At 42.6% G+C, this 16192-nt stretch overlaps 2 protein-coding genes across 9 annotated transcripts in view; both read left to right on the top strand.

The window, feature by feature from the left end:
* The window catches only part of cbfb (core-binding factor subunit beta), a 27747-nt gene extending 26496 nt beyond the window's left edge, over positions 1–1251 (top strand). For 5 of the 7 annotated variants that reach the window (XM_034587451.1, XM_034587450.1, XM_034587455.1 and 2 more), the window contains one exon: positions 246–1251. In XM_034587451.1, the coding sequence (XP_034443342.1) occupies positions 246–317 (72 nt within the window). In that variant the 3' untranslated portion in view covers positions 318–1251. The remainder of the gene's footprint in view (positions 1–245) is intronic. The other 2 variants (XM_034587452.1, XM_034587456.1) reach the window with 1 other exon arrangement.
* Positions 1252–5526: 4275 nt separating this feature from the next.
* Positions 5527–15760, top strand: c6h16orf70 (chromosome 6 C16orf70 homolog). Of its 2 annotated transcripts, none has more exons than XM_034587448.1 (16): positions 5527–6580; positions 6986–7068; positions 7677–7760; positions 7938–7981; positions 8401–8480; positions 8583–8677; positions 10373–10470; positions 10825–10937; positions 11189–11322; positions 11455–11538; positions 12289–12371; positions 12501–12544; positions 12680–12729; positions 13118–13176; positions 13343–13415; positions 13976–15760. In XM_034587448.1, exons 1-16 carry the CDS (start codon positions 6517–6519, stop codon positions 14069–14071), a joined length of 1284 nt encoding a protein of 427 aa, XP_034443339.1. In that variant the 5' UTR covers positions 5527–6516; the 3' UTR covers positions 14072–15760. The 2 variants fall into 2 exon arrangements, with proteins under 2 accessions (XP_034443339.1, XP_034443340.1); XM_034587449.1 differs by having other exon boundaries at positions 5530–6580; positions 10406–10470.
* Positions 15761–16192: the final 432 nt, after the last annotated feature.

Raw genomic sequence — 16192 nt, 5'->3', positions numbered from 1 at the left:
TTGATCATTGAGAAAATACTAGTCAGGAGAATCTGTGTAAATGTGTATATTTTTACATTTGAAAGACTTGAAATGATTATCACCCTAAAATTTGTACTTAATTTATTGTATTTTTCTCTCTCCTCCCTTTCTTATATCCTCCTTCCTTCCCTCTCATCTGTCTTATATCACCTTCCACCTCCTTCCCTCTTTTTGTCCCTCCTCCTCTCTCCTCCTCCCATACTTCCATCTCTCTCTCTCCCCAGTCCAGACGACAGCAGGACCCCAGCTCTGGCTCAAACATGGCCAACGCTGACGTAGAGCACAAGATGCGCTGAGGAGGAGGGCGGCGATGAGGAAGGAGTGGAAGGAGGAAGAGGAGGAAACCGGGTGCTGGCAATCTGTTCACTTTCAACACAATCAATAGAAAAGAAAAAGCTTTAGACCAATTGCTCGTCGTTATTCTAGAAAAGGGTTTTTTTCCAATGCCAAGATTATTTTTGAATATTTGAATGTAGAGGGAAACAAACTTCCTGAATTGATTTGAATTGAAAGTGAATAAAAGCCACAGACAAGACGGATTAAAAGGCCACGACAGACCTGGACAAAAAGCAGTTGAACGTATTTTAACACAGAGGAAGGAACATGAGCGTATTGTAAATGTGACACATCCAGAGTCGGAGTTGTTTCTCCAGTTAGACGAGAGTTTCAGATACAGAAAACAAGGTTCAGATATTTTTTGTCCAGGTCTAAAAATATTTAATACATGCAGGGGGGGAAAGTTTGGAGTACCAAAGGTATATTTTCTATTAATACGAGAGGTTGAGAATAGAGGGAGAGGAATTGCAAGGGGGTCATCAACAGGAGGAGGTGGAGGAGAGACAGAGGCTTTATTTGGCTCAGGGTCAGGATCAGGGCTCGTTGGTCAGGATTACAAGTCGAGCATGTATCAAAAGTGAAGTGTTGACTGACAACAAAACACTCAGCGTTGTGCAACACCTCACATTTGTGTGAACGTGCCCTTGTCGACCCCCCCCCCCCCACTACACCCAGCTCACTTCCTGAAACCTGCTGTTTTCTGAGACCAAAGTTCACTTTGCTGGAGAGGGGAGGGAGGGAGGGAGGGAGGGGATTATAGAGGGGAGGAGAGCATCCAGAGAGAAATTTGTGTTTTTGCTGTACTATCATTTGATTGATTTCTTCTTGCCGTCGCTGTGGTGAAAACGCCCGACACAACAGAAGGGCAGCTTCCGACCTCGAGGCGGCAGAGTTGACAAAGAAAACTGCTGCAAACTCCCGATATCTGCAGCTCTGGAAGCAATTGTGGAAATGATGAGGTGTTTATAGTGTTGGGGGGGTGGGTGGTAGGGGGGGCTCAATTCAAAATGTCCTTTGTCTTCCAAGGGGTTTTGCACTATGTGATACAATCAGTCTTGTTCTCCACATGGATTTTTCTTTATATGCATGAAACCAAGCACAGGCCTGCTCCTGTGTTCTTTGTCGTTCCCTATGCAGCTTATTTATCTTCAGAGTTCGCTCTGTGCAGCGCTTTGGTCGGGAATAAGTGGGTGATTCAGGGATACATCGTCCGACGCGTCCTCGCAAACAGCAGCGTGCTCATATAAAACAAAGAAGACGCTCAAAACGCTTGTTTCCCACATTTTCCCTCACGTCAACATGTGCTCACATACCTGGATGTGTGTGTTACTTACTCTTTCAGCGCTCAGGTGCATCATAACATGACATTGCTGTATTCTGGAACCATTGAATTTTTTAGAAAGCTGAGAAAAATGTCAAAAGCCAAATAACTTTTTTTTTTTAAAGACAATTGCATCTTTGAAAAAGCTGAAAACATGTATTTTTCTTATTTAATAATTAGAATGGCCCTCTGAGAGCATAGGCCTCCACCAAGGCCCAACAGTTCAGTTATGAAACCACATTCATCAAGATCCTTGAATTATTCCCTGGGAAACTGGTGAAAACATTAAAAATAACAGCCTATCTTGCAATGTTAAAGAAATTGAAAAATCCTCATCCAGTTCCGCACCGCCGTGATCTGCTATTCAGCCAGGAACACATAATCACAAGCTCTTCAAAAACGCACACCATAATCAATAAGCATTAATAATCAATCATCTCAGCTCATAAAGACTGTGCCATCTATAGATCTGACTCAGTTATCGATGGATCCGTCAATCACCCACAGATTCCTCATCACTGAAGGACTGGAAAAAGCCTGAACGCATCTGAATACTATTCCCTGTCCTGTTACAGCACTAGTGTAATGAAATGCTATGTTTTCTTCTCTTATTGTTTTTGTTTGTGTGAAAGTCATGATGTTTACTTTTTATATTACTTCTCCTTCTGTACATGTACTCATTTTTTTTGTCCATCTTTCGGCTTCGTTATGAACCTGTAGTATCAGCAATAGGCTGTTTTATGTTAAGTTGAAAATAAGAAAATGTCTCCAGATGTTTGGGAGTTTTAAGGACTTTTGTTGCTTGTTTCTTTTTCATGTTTTCTTTTTATTAATTGTCTTTTTATTGTTTTGTTTTTTTGTTTAGATTTTTCTCTCAAGGAAATCCACTTCCTGGGGTTAAATACATTGAATGTGGATTCACTCGAGCCCTGTTATTAGGCGACATTTTTTATATTGTGCAACGAGAAGCTCATTTAATTTTTCCATTGTGTTTTACATTTACAGCACTCAACGGTTTTATTATTATTATTATAACCAAGAAAACTCTTTTGTTCATCCTTTTCTTTCTCGTCAGTACGACTTATAAAGAAGTTTAAGCTTTACATGAACTAAGAAAACTGTTGTACATTGTGTTTGTAACAATTTACTTTAAGTTCTGGAGCTAAGAAATGTTGTTTTTGCTGGAAACAACCATTAGAATTCTAATTAAAAAGTGAAAGATGTATTGAAAAGTCAAACAATGTGATGGATATGATGATAGCACCCCAGCCTGAGAGGCTTCAGAGAGGTTTTATTGTTTTTAAAAGACGCAGAAAGTAAAACTGAAGGAAACTGTTAAAATTGCAAAGCTAAGATTTCTCTACAGCCTCATTAACATCAACTAACAAGGTCTCCTCCGGTTTCCCTGCATCTGCAGCTAAATCAACGAGCCCAGAGTACAATACAATAACAATGCAGAGCTGTCATCCTCACATTCGGATGCTCCAGGAGGATATAATTGGGGTAACCTCAGGTCAGGAAGTTAAGTTTCTCATTGGCTTCCTCGGTTGATGTCTTTCCCACTGAGATTTAGGAGAGAAAAAGCTGTAATGTTCCCATTTCTCTTCTAATATAAAGGCAGCTGACCTTGTGACCTGCTGCTTCATTAAGTTGACGAACGTGGAAAACATACTTTCTGCCTAGAGGCACAGTCAGTGGTGTGAAAAGTGGATTTTTGTGGTCAGGTCAAGTGTGGATTGTTAAGAAAAGTCCAGCAGGTGAGAAGTGAAGTGACGTTAATGACGGTGAATGAGGTGAATAGTTTTGAAGGAGGCATGAAATATGTGGTGAGGTCAGAGATGAGTCTCAGGTCAAGTTGGTGAAAGAGTCATATTTACAGTGGCTGCTATGTTTCCATCAGGCTGAATCCTGTGTGCAAGCAGTGCAGGATATCAGGGCTCTGACATCCATCAAGTGTCGACAGTGGTACAAACTACATATTTATATATTACTGTTCTATCAGTATTAACATCAGTGGACACTGACAGAGCACCATATAGTGTAGGAGGTACAGTAGGTGTCAGAAATAAAAGGTTTGGGGCTTTTATAAGTTATGAGTTAATTGCTTATGTGCACTGAAAGAAGAAAATTGTTTACCAACTTGACACAAATTAATTAAAGGTTGAGTGTGTAGAATGTAGTGACATCTAGTGGTGAAGTTGTTTGTTGCAGGTGAACACCCCTCACCTCACCCTCACCTTCCAAAAATGAAAGAGAACCTGTGGCAGCCTTCAGTTGTCATAAAAATATGGAAAAATATGAAAAAAAAACTTAATTTATCTGTGTCTTGGTAAACAATTTTCTTATTTCAGTGTGAACACAAATGCAAAGCGCAAATCGCAGGTCAAAGTTCACCACAAGGTTGAACTGCACATGAAGCCACGCTGTGATTTTCTTCGCGTTCTCGTTCGCACAGATTGGAAGTGACTCACTAAGACAATGGGCTCAGCTGCTCACCTGATACATGATTTACTGCAGCAGCGATCACACTGTGATAAATCATCTCTCCTCATGAAACCTGAGGAGGCAAAAAACTCTTACAACAATGGGAACAACTTTGTTCTCAGCAACAGGTTTCAGCTTGTGGGTCTCCAGGTCCCCAACGAAGGTCACAAGCCCAAACATGTTAGTCTGAGAATAAATTTGTTCTTGTAAATGTAGCTGGAGTTTTTACCCCTTTTACTCGTCTTCATGTATCTTGGAAGGAGGTGAAACTGGGCCAGAATTCATTATTGTGATCCAACCTGAAAACCTAATGGATTTAAACCAGTTTATTTTGAAGGGAATAATTGTAAGAAAAATTTAAAAAATAAGTTAGATTACTATTTTGTCATTAGGAAGTGCCCACGGTGTCCCCAATGTCCCCAATACACCAGCCAAGTGTATTAATATTATTAATATTCTTTTATTTCGATGATTATCCACCATAGTTGATACTCCATACTTCAATTTTCTTAATGCAGGCATTAAGACAAAACATAATCCACAATAACTTCTCGTTCTTTGTTTTTTTTTACTGTTTATCTTCGTATTTGTGTAAGTTATTTATACTTTGGCTTCATTTAGAGATCCAAAGAAGAACTCTGTGTTATATATTGGCTTCTAAACGCTCTCTTTTCTCTGTGTGTGCGGTCTGTCTTCTCCTCTGTTTTAGGGTTGAGCTTGTCCTCTCAGAGGAATTTGAAATATGAGAAATTCAAATTCGAAATGTTAGATGTTTTTCTTAATAAACTCGTATGAATTTGTGTATTTGTTTCTGTTTTTGTGTGGTGAAAGTGTCACGTCGCAGCTGAACACCCCTCACCTCACCCTCCCCCTCCAAACATGAAAGAGAACCCGTGGCAGCCTTCAGTTGTCATAAAAACTCAAAAGGTGTTTAGTTTGTCCAATTTGAGCTACTGTAAAAAACATGGCCGCCTCCGTACAGAGGACCTGCTCCTGATGTAAATATAAAGTATTTAAATATAAAGGGGTAAAGAAAACAACAATTTGTACAATTTAGATGAAACACAACTGTAAACATCACTAGGATTATATTATATTCAAGATATATCCCTTTTACCTAAATCTTACACACTGGAACTTTAAGTGAGTGGTTGGTTTGTTTGGCAGAAATTAATAAATAAAAGCTGTTGTGTACAAACAGATATATTTAAAAGCTTCCTCTTCACTTTTCATTATTCACATCTGTCATCACGAGCCATAAATATTCATATTCATATTTTGTTTTGTGTCGGTTTCCCGCCGTTTATTTCGTGCGCCGTGTCAGCTGACCGTGACGTCATCGCGCCCCTCCACCGCCGCTGCGTGTCCCTACACCGGAAGTAGAATTATCAGCTGATCCCCCGCTCGGCTGTTGTTGATGCCTGAAGTTGCTGCGGCTCGGACCCTGTGTCGCTCGTCTCCGCTGCGGGACATCGAGGACTGTGAGACGGGGGGACACGCTGGACATTTTCACACCGGCGAACGAGTGTCGGAGAGCGGAGGCGGCGCCGTCGTGAGGACCCTTGAGTTCGCGGCGGGTAGCAGCTAGCACCCGGGGCTGGAAGCTGTCGGAAAGCAGCGGCTGGACGTGGTTTCTCTTTGTTTGTGCGGTGCCGGGTCTGAAGCGCAATACCCCCCCCCCCCCACACCCCCGTTTTCTGTTCAAGACTCTCCTCTTATCTGTGTTTGCACTTGGTTAGCATCCGGCTAAAAGGGGAGCAGCTAGCCCGTGAGCTAACGTTACCACGTAGCGGTGTTGTGTTGCCTTTCGTAGCCGTGTGACAGTGACAGATCAGGACCCGGGGAGCAGGCTGGTGTTCAGGGGGGGGGGGGTAGATCTGTGCCCCTGGGTGTGTGTGTATCACTGGGTCAGGTTGGAGGACACGTAGGACTGTCAATCAACAAGCTGGTGTTGACTTGTCACTTTGAAACCCAGATTGTTTTTGGTCTCAACCCTTTTGTGTGACTGTGGTTTTTGAAACAACTCCAAACAAGCTGCAGGTTCAGTGACAGCTGGCTGGCTCCCCCCCCACCCCCTGGTTGCGTCAGTTGTTTACGTGCAAGCTGTCAGTCACTGTTGAGTAACCTGTTACTTTTGATTTACTAGTTTCTGGAATTGAAATCCGATGCTGTAACTCACAGGTTGAGTCTTTAGAGAAGTGAGTCGAGTTATGAATTGAAGCAGCCACCTTGTTATAAGTGTGAGACAGTAGTGTGACCGGAGAGAGAGAGAGAGAGGGAGGGAGGGAGAGGGAGGGTCCCTTAGGGTCCCAGTGTGTCTTGAGGTGAGCTGCCCCCCCACCCACTACTTGCCAATGCTGGATCTGGAGGTGGTGCCTGAGAGATCACTAGGAAATGAACAATGGGAATTCGCCTTAGGTGCGTATTAGTTCCAATGCAGATTCTGGGGGTTGATACTGATAAAGGGTGTGAAAAATGTCTAATACTGATAAATCGATCAATGTGTATATTAAACAACAATTGCTAATGACTCTTAACGTGATGCTATTAAAACCTTACAACAAAGAAATATAATTGAGGCTTGATATTTTACCGTTCAACCATAAACTGTATCTCAAATAAATCAACACACTCATTACAATCAAGTATATGAAACTCTTTTATGTAGAATGTAAACATACATGCACAACCTTCTACATTCTTTATGTTGTAAAATAAAAAGTTTAATTATTATTTATGTATGTTAGTTTTATTGTTTACAACAGGCTGAATCAGAAATGATGTAGCTTTACTTCATGTGTGTGTGTGTGTGTGTGTTTTCAGGGATGCCATTGGGCCAGGCCATCTCTATTCTACAGAAGCACTGCCGCATCGTCAAAAACGTCCAGGTGCTATACAGTGAGCAGGTAAGATGGACAAACTGGTGCGTGCTCTCTCTCTCCCTCTCACACACACACACACACACACACACACACTTACACGCACAAATGTTAATCAGCTTGTGCAAGAATCCTATTTTGGGCAACACTGCAAGATTTCTAAGGTTTTTCTGTTTGGTTGCAGTAATTCCAGCTGTTTAGCAATACCAAATCTTTTCAGTTAAATTGCCTTGTATCATGTTATATATATATATAGTGACATCGCTGTTAATATGACCTCATACAAACTAATAATATAGTAGATGTGAAAGATTGATTCTCTAAACTTGAATACCAATCTTAACATTACTGTATTAATCAGTCGATATTTATAGTCATTTTCCAGAGTTAGTCAGAAATATTGTTTTGGAAACACTGTGACTCAGGCGTGTGTTTGATCAAGTGGAAATTTAAAGCAGTTGTTCATATTAACAAACAGTAAAAGGTAACAAATGTTGCCGTCCATTTCTTTGTCTGATGTAAAATATATATCTGCAGTTACATAATCGGCGTGTCCACCTCAAGAGCAGCGGATAGTGATCGTCAACCAGCCTCTCTGTGTAATTAATTGGTCTGTTTGTTATCGTTCCCCTCAGACACCACTCGGCCATGACCTTATACTGAACTTGACTCAGGACGGGATTAAACTGCTGTTTGATGCCACAAACCAGAGACTCAAGGTGAACAACTGTGGATTTTAACTGGTGGGAAATGTGAAAGAAACTTAACACACGTGCTCCCATGTCAACTTCCAAGATAATTAGCAAAGATATTAAAACTCCCCTGGCCTTGTTTATTCATATTTAACTAACGTTTTAGTTTTGTGTCCTGATGTTTTGCATCTTTGTGGGGGACAGGTGATCGAAGTGTATGACCTGAGCAAAGTCAAGTTGAAATACTGGTGAGTAGAAACACAATAATGTTGCAGAAAGGAAGTCGTAGGCGTTAACAAACCTGTTGAATAACAGCTGGTTTTAACCACTCTGAAAACCACGTTAGACTCTCAGCTGTTATTGTTATACGTCTATATATATATATATATATATATTATTTGTGTTTCACTTTGCCACAGAGACCAGTTCCAAGTCAGATAAGCCTACAGCTAATGGGAGTCTGCCTGCTTTAATGTGTCCTATATGGTATAGTGGGATCTAAGAGTCTCACACCACTCCCACAGTGGGGAAGTGCATGTGTGTAGGATTACACTTCTCTCAGTGGAGCCCATCACTGGCAGTAGCTCCTCAGCTAATGCAGCGCAGCGTGTGTTTGAATGTTAATAGATTTTACGCTGACTCTGTGTGTGTGTGTGTTGTGTTTCAGTGGAGTCCATTTCAACTCTCAGGCCATTGCCCCTACAATAGAGCAAATAGACCAGTCGTTCGGAGCCACGCACCCCGGAGGTACCTTACAAAGCAAAGACACACTTTTTTAATCAACCCAAATTTTTAAATCTTACTTTTCTGTTTTATGAAACGCTGTCCTCTCCACCTCTCACCCTCCAGTTTACAATGCCGCAGAGCAATTGTTCCATCTCAACTTTCGAGGACTGTCCTTCTCCTTCCAGCTGGACTCTTGGAATGAAGCTCCGAAATACGAGGTGAGATTGCTGTGATTGATTCGCCCGTCGGCCCGTTAGAGAGAAGCTGAGTGGACGTTTCTTCTTGTCCGAGGGGAATTGGGGCGGCGGCCTTGTGAATTTAAGTGATTACCCTTCACACAGACAGGCTGAGGTCAGGTGCTGCGTTTGCTTTGAGCACGTCTCTGAATCCCTATCAGCTCGATGCTGTTGTCCTGTGATCATAAATATTGTGGGACTGCAGACACTTAAAGCAAATGGATTTTCTTGGGTGTCAGTGGAGGCTGTGATCCTCATCCAACCCCACAATGCAAAGGTTTTCTGGCAGATTTTCTAAAACGTTGAAACAAACCACAGTACGACAGATCTCTAAACACACCAAGTACTGGTAGGTGCTGTTCTTTTTTTCCCCCCGGTGCGTCATGTTCGGCATCATGAACGCACCAACGACTTAGACTCTCTCACCTCGCCGTCTAGCCAAATTAGCCCTCTCACCCAGATGTCAGGATTCCATCGCTGCCGATTAGAGCCAATAAAAACCTGTGTCTGCTGCTGAGTCATTTGACCTGGGAGTGAATGCCGATTATATCTTTTTCGCATTGCAGATGGACTTTAGTGGGTTTTTTTTTACCAGAAAAGACTCATTGCACTGTTAATTAAGCAGTAAAAACTCCTCACTGCAGTTGGGAGTTCAGGGACCTGAGCTGGTGCAGGCAACATGAATTCATTATTAAATTCCCAGAGACAATGCAGATATTCAGCAGTTGCATCGTGAACTCTAACGCAGGTTTGCTCTCACTCCTGAATAGAGGAAAGTGCTGTGGATGTCGTGCTCTCTGTGTTGTGCAGCTTTGGAAGTCTTGGTTCATGCATGTCATTAACCAGCTGTTCTGCCGTCTGCCAACTTCGTGTGCAGCTCGCTTCTCTGAAACCACAAATCATGTGGAGATGTTTACACTGCTGCTGTTCACATATTTATTTCATCTTAGGTGACTCCATACTTCACAGATGGGTTTTTTGCAGATTAACACATCTTTTAGTTTAGCTGTAGGCTCCCACATACCTGCACATGTTATTGATTATTTCATTAACCTAACCAATACATCCCGAGCTCCATGTTGAAGAGCTGGTCGATTGGGTTCGTTTTAATTCCTGCTCGCTTGTAGTTGTGTTCAGGCACAAACACGATACATTCAGCTTCTAGTAATATATAAAATATTAGCTTGTCCTCGTCTAAATCTCAACACTATAAGATGAGTATATTATGATCAGACTGTCACAGTGTGGACGTCTTATAATGCTGAGCAGATTTCTTTTGCAAATTTATTGAAAATTCCAAGCTTTTGCTTTCATTTGATATGAGAAGAAATCCTCTGCAGGTGTTTTTCATCTCTGTTGCTTTGTGCTGATGAATGCAACCTGGAAATACACGTACAATTATGCACATAAATTAAGAAACCACCGCTGAGTCACGATGAATGTTGATTGGATGTCAGACCTTTCGGATTAAAGGTTGCGAGCTGATAGAGACACAATGCGGAATGAAATGTCACGTTACAAATCACGTTACAGTCACTCCTCTGTGCTTTATCATCTGTTATCACTTCTTTGTTTTGATTTACTATATCGTCTTTAAATGTTTGTTATTCTGGACACACAAAAACAATACACTGTTTTCCAGTTGCTTTTCTACTACCAGTTGTTTTGCCTTGGCAGCCTAACTTTGCCCTGGGTTTGGCCTCCCTGCAGATTCCACACGGGGCCATGGTCAAGAGGATGCACATCTACACTGGCAACAACCTGCAGGAAACAAGGTACACACACACACACACACACACACACACACACACACACACACACACACACACACACACACACACACACACACACAGTTACACAAAGTAAATGTTGCTCAACGTGTGCACAACAACATAAAAACATAGAAAATAATTACTCACATGATGAGAAATGCTTGAGTGTTTTGAAATCAGTAGCCTCGTTGCCGTCTGATTTACTTGCTTGTTTCTTATTTTTGCAGCTATATAAATGTTTTATAGTATATTTGGTAAATATTGGTCTGTAAGCTTCAGGTGAAACAAACACAAAACCTCAGGATTAAGAAATGTCAGTAATAAGGGGCTCAAACTCTCTGCTCTCTGTTTCCTCAGAGCTCCTGCGATGCCGGTGGCTTGTTTCCTTGGCAACATCTATGCAGAGTGTGTGGATGTCCTGAGAGACCGGGCAGGAGCTCTGGGGCTCAAACTCCACCTTCTCACTGCAGGTATTACACGTCTCAGACAAACGATGGCTTAGCTGTAGACATGGATCAGAATCTCAAAGAAAAGTGTCCAACATCTTGTCGAATCCATCCCACGAATAATTGAGGCTGTTTTGACAGCAGAGTGAGGCCCCGCCCAGTATTAGTATGATGTTCCTAATAAGGATTTTCAAACTGTCTACATTTTCTCTTTTACAGGCTGTTTGTGTTTTCTTGTCTTTAATCTAATGTTGTGTTGTGATGTGTGCGTGTAGGTTGTGGTCCAGGTGTGATGGCGGATGCTAAAGTGAGGTCTCTAGAGAGGAGCATCTACTTTGGAGATTCCTGTCAGGATGTACTCGGTGCTCTGGGCTCACCTCATAAAGTTTTTTACAAGTCTGAGGACAAGGTAGGAACAATTTAATTACATGTTATTAGCTTGTTTTACCGCAGAGGAAATTGCATCAGTTCATTCTCCTCTTCCATACGATGCGTTGTCTAATACTTGTTCTGAATTCATTACATTCCTTGTTTGTTTTAGATGAAGATTCACTCTCCATCGCCTCACAAGCAGGTTCCTTCTAAATGTAACGACTACTTCTTCAACTACTTCACCCTTGGAGTGGTACGTGAGCTCGGCCTGGACTTTGTTTGTCTTCAGTGTTTTTGTACCTGTATATTTGTCACAGTTTTAACGCCACAGACCAACTTGAAGAATCTGTGTGATGTGAACATATGTTCTCTCTTGAGGATGTTTGTAGATAGTAATTTAGAAATTGAGTCATGAATACACAGCTGTTCTTGCTCATGTAAGTTTTGGTGGTAGAACACAGGTAATGTTGATGCAAAGAAATGTGACCTAGCTGGTAGTTACAGCTTACACGTGCAGTAGTTGGTAACAATCCAAACAACAAAGAAAACCTGTTGGTCCCTGTAGTACATGTACATGTGGATCTGGTGAAGGTTTACTGGGGTTTTCTGTTTGACTGAAAACCATCTGTTTCCTCTCATCCCGTAGAAATGTCTTCATTTGGATCCTTGAACTGAATCTTTGTCAAATCAGCAACTGAATTCCATCTGTAGTTGATATAAAGTGACATTTATGGTCTATCTTCATTCTTCAGACCTGTTTTGAGAATCTGTGCTGGGAGAGTAAACAAGATGAACTCGTCTGCAGCCACTGTTCATATCCTCTGAATGAGAAGCTTGAGCTCCACTGCACAGTTCCCCTCACATGAATGGGTGTGGGAGTGTAGCCCTGCTTCTATCTGCATTTACTCGCCCTCTGTGTTTACAGTAGATAAGACTGTGCTGAGCTGATCTGCTCAAACAAACAAGAACAAAGCCCAAAATTGTGTTTTTCTTATTTTTTCAGGATATCCTGTTTGACTCAACAACTCACCTGGTGAAGAAGTTTGTCCTGCATACCAACTTCCCGGGACATTACAACTTCAACATGTAAATATCTTGTTGTTTAAGAAACGTTCCTTTACACAGGTTTACTTCCCATGACGTTATTTCTCTGAGCAATGGAGTCCTTTCTGTCCCTGTTTTACACCCTTTTCATTGTGTTCTCCTTCATTACAGATATCATCGATGTGACTTTAAGATTCCACTAGTCATCAAAAAAGGTGAGACCCCTTTCAGTCGCAAATCCACGTCTTAAAGATCTAGAATGGTGCTCGGACAGTGTCGACCTCCCCCAAGGCAAATGCTGCATCTTTAATTTAATTCTCATTTCCCTGTTTTGTCTCCACGTTCTTCAGAAGGATCTGATTCTCAGACGGAGGACTGCATCTTAACCACCTACAACAAGGTCAGTTATATTACACTTTGTCAGATGTCGATGGGTTTGATGTGATTTCACACGGTGGCGCTGTGGCTGGGCTGTAGTGATCTGACAGATTTCATCTTCATATGTTTTATAAGTTAACCAAACATTTCTTCAACGTTCCTTAAAGTTATTGTTAGGTTTCAGTCTGTAATTGTTGGGGTTGTTGTTCGGCTGCAACTATAACGAATACACTTCAGATAACTGGGCTGAAGCTGATACAGCTGCAGCCCTCTTGTTGTTTCCCAAGTCTCCCTTATTATACACATCTAGTATCCCCCTGTGCTACAAACCAGCATTGACAGAGGATAAAAAGCTTTTTTCTCTTTCTCTCTGTTTGTCTTTTAAACCTTTGTTTGTCTCTGTCTCTCAGTGGGATCAGATTCAGGAGCTGCTGGGTCACCCGATGGAGAAACCTGTCGTGCTCCACAGGTAAAGTGCAGACACATGATCCTGCAGAGATACTAGATCGCATTACTGCTCAAATGAGTCATGAGCATATTTAATATGTCGATTTACAAATATACATCATGCAAACTAAACTGGACCTGTTAAACTACCCAGATGAGTAGCCTCATTATATGTTTGTGTTGGACAGGTCCTCCTCAGCCAATAACACCAACCCCTTCGGCTCCACGTTCTGCTTTGGACTGCAGAGGATGATCTTTGAGGTCAGAACACTTTGGTCTCTGCAGGTGTAGCTCAGTGTGTGTGTGTGTGTGCACAGCCTTGGTTGAACTATTAGAAGGTTTATCCTGGTAATTCATTGCTAACATTAGCATTGACAGCTGTTCACTCTCCGGTCGAGAGGAAACGTTGGATGCTCAATATTTAAAACTTTATTTTACTTTACTTATTTATCAGCTGTTGCTATTTCAATTTTCTAAAATGTACCATTTATTAAATTAATTTAAAAGTAATATTGATACTGCTGCTATATTACCAGTAGTAGCATCGGCCCCCAAAAGATCTGTCTGTCAGGCTCAAATCTGTTTTATCTGAGGCATTTTGCAGAAGGCAAAGGAAACTGATGTTTTTCTTCTTCTTCGATAATTACAGCTGCTAAAATTACTATTAATTACTGTGTCTGAACAAAGGTTTTGGTTTCTCCCCCTCAGTTTTATTGAAACAGGGTTTTTAAGCGGAAAATCTTGAGAACAGACAGTTTTGTTTTTTTACAGATTTCTAAATATTTCAGCTCCAAACCCCTCCGTCTGCTTTCCTCCCCCAGGTGATGCAGAATAACCACATAGCATCAGTGACCCTCTACGGTGCTCCGCGGACCACCGGTCAAGCCCGACCCGAGTCCAGTAGTAGTTCCCACTGAACAAGCAACCAGAACCACATCCCATTCTGGCCTGTCCTGAATCTAGTACCTCTACTGACTGAACCTCTAACACGGAGCCAGATTCTTAACCAAGCAGACCTGACCCAGGACAACAAAGCTATTCTTGCTCAGCTCAGACGATGAACGCTGAGTGGAAACACAACAAGAACCCAAGGAACAACCAAATCCGACCTGACGTTAATCAGCTTCTCAAGAGTGGGTACTAAGATTTATTCTTCCAATCAGACACATCCAGCATATCCCATGACATCCAGGATCTACGTACATTATCGCAGTGCTGGAGCATTCATGCTTTGAAATGAAACCAGTGAAATAATTCCCTAGTTGTGTGGAAATATCACTGTGGTGCTGCAAACTGACAAAGTGAAGAAATCTGCATTGTGGTAGAGCTCAGCTGTTTCCTGTCTCCATCCTGTGACTGCATCCGCCCAGGAACACAGACGACCACAGACTGTAGTTTGGAACAGCAAGGTTCCACCAGTGAGAAGAACCACGACCGTAAACCTCCACAAGGGTGTGGTGGTGAGACTGCGAGCGTTTGAATTCATCTGCTGCACATTTTAAAGATAACAGCTGTGAGGTCAACACGGCCGCCACTGAAAACTGCTGTGGCCAAAGTCTTGAAGCGAACTTTGGCTCGACCCACTGACTCCACGTCATCCGACCACACTGCCAGCCCGAACCGTACCGCCTGTCTTCCTGCCTCAACTGCATAATCAGACCTGACTGGATCGGTCGAAACCCCCGGACACGTCCGAACCACGAGAACCAAACCAGCCCAACCCGACCAAGAGACCATCAGAGCCAAACACACACTGCAGAGGACTGAAACCAAAACACAGAAACACACACAAGAACCCACGATTCTGTTGAGGAACCAAACACACTCAGGGTGTGGACAGAGACGTGGCCCAGGACGTGACCCCCTCCATGGACGAGCCAATCAAACCAGACGATCCAAACGTCACCTCCTGATTATTGTCTCCCTCTTCATCTTCTAACCCGTCCTTCAACTTTGTTCAGTGGTGCCCTCAAAGACACACAACACACACAACACACACGACACACAAACATCAGCGAACACTGTTAATCCAAAGCTGTTGCATGCAGCTCTGGACATTAGCGCCTCACACTCACAAGTGAATATTTGCATGTGCTCGGCCGCCGATCGACGTTTCAGGACATAAATTCTAAGCACAGTTACACACAGCAGCAGCGATCTGCTCACTGCTGTGTCCTTTCTAATATTTAAAACCTGGCTCATCTTTTTCTGGCCTTCGCAGCGTTAACACAAAACACGGGAACACGCAGGCATGACACGAGGTTTGCATGAACCTGGCCGATGCTTTTGAACGGGAAGAGACTCGTAACAAGATCAAACCGGCAGCCAGCTGTGCTGATTTGACCCTGCATGTTGTGAAGAGGCGTAGACTTGGCACGCTGTTTTTTTTTTTTTTATTTCCCTCTGTCCCTCTTTCCCACCTACGACCATTTCCATGATGATCAGTGTTGTTAAAATCAAATCCATTTTGTACATTTGCACTAATACACACCTTCGTACTTGACCGGTCGATTGTGCCCGATACTCAGAGGTGAAGTCGTGGAAACATTTGGAGATAGAGGTGTGTGTGTGTGTGTGTGTGTGTGTGTGTGTGTGTGTGTGTGTGTGTGTGTGTGTGTGTGTGTGTGTGTGTGTGTGTGTATGTGTGTGTGTGTGTGTGTGTGTGTGTGTGTGTGTGTGTCTGTCACAGGCCACATTCGGGGAAAATCTTGGTACTGAAGCCATGTTCCTTCCATCCATCCACTATCTATACAGCTTATCCTTTAAAGCTAGGGTTGGTAATCCTGGGAAATTCAGCCAGAGCAGGATACACTTTGATAAAATGCAGCCGATACATCCCCCCGTTCAGCCCTCTCGTCAAAGATACCCTCAAAACATAGGAACATTGGGCGAGAGGCTGTTTTCACCCTGAGCAGAGCAACGCCAGGATTCAAACCTGGAACTTTCTTGTTATGAGCTGTTCGTGCTAACCATTGCACCACCATGCCGCCCAAGCCATGTTTTTCTCCGTTGGGGGAAAAACCTTAATGTTGGGTCAG

Source organism: Hippoglossus hippoglossus, chromosome 6 (genome assembly GCF_009819705.1).
Source record: "Hippoglossus hippoglossus isolate fHipHip1 chromosome 6, fHipHip1.pri, whole genome shotgun sequence".
Classification (NCBI taxonomy): domain Eukaryota; kingdom Metazoa; phylum Chordata; class Actinopteri; order Pleuronectiformes; family Pleuronectidae; genus Hippoglossus; species Hippoglossus hippoglossus.
The sequence above is the reverse complement of the archived record's forward strand: the minus strand, read 5'-3'. Positions and strand labels throughout refer to the sequence as shown.

Excerpts from the sequence above, each read along its gene's own strand:
- c6h16orf70 (XM_034587448.1), top strand. The coding sequence starts at position 6,517 with ATGCTGGATCTGGAGGTGGTGCCTGAGAGATCACTAGGAAATGAACAA. Across the intron at positions 8,481-8,582 it reads CGGAGCCACGCACCCCGGAG|TTTACAATGCCGCAGAGCAA; the intron begins GTACCTTACAAA and ends CTCACCCTCCAG. Across the intron at positions 8,678-10,372 it reads ATGAAGCTCCGAAATACGAG|CCTAACTTTGCCCTGGGTTT; the intron begins GTGAGATTGCTG and ends TTGCCTTGGCAG.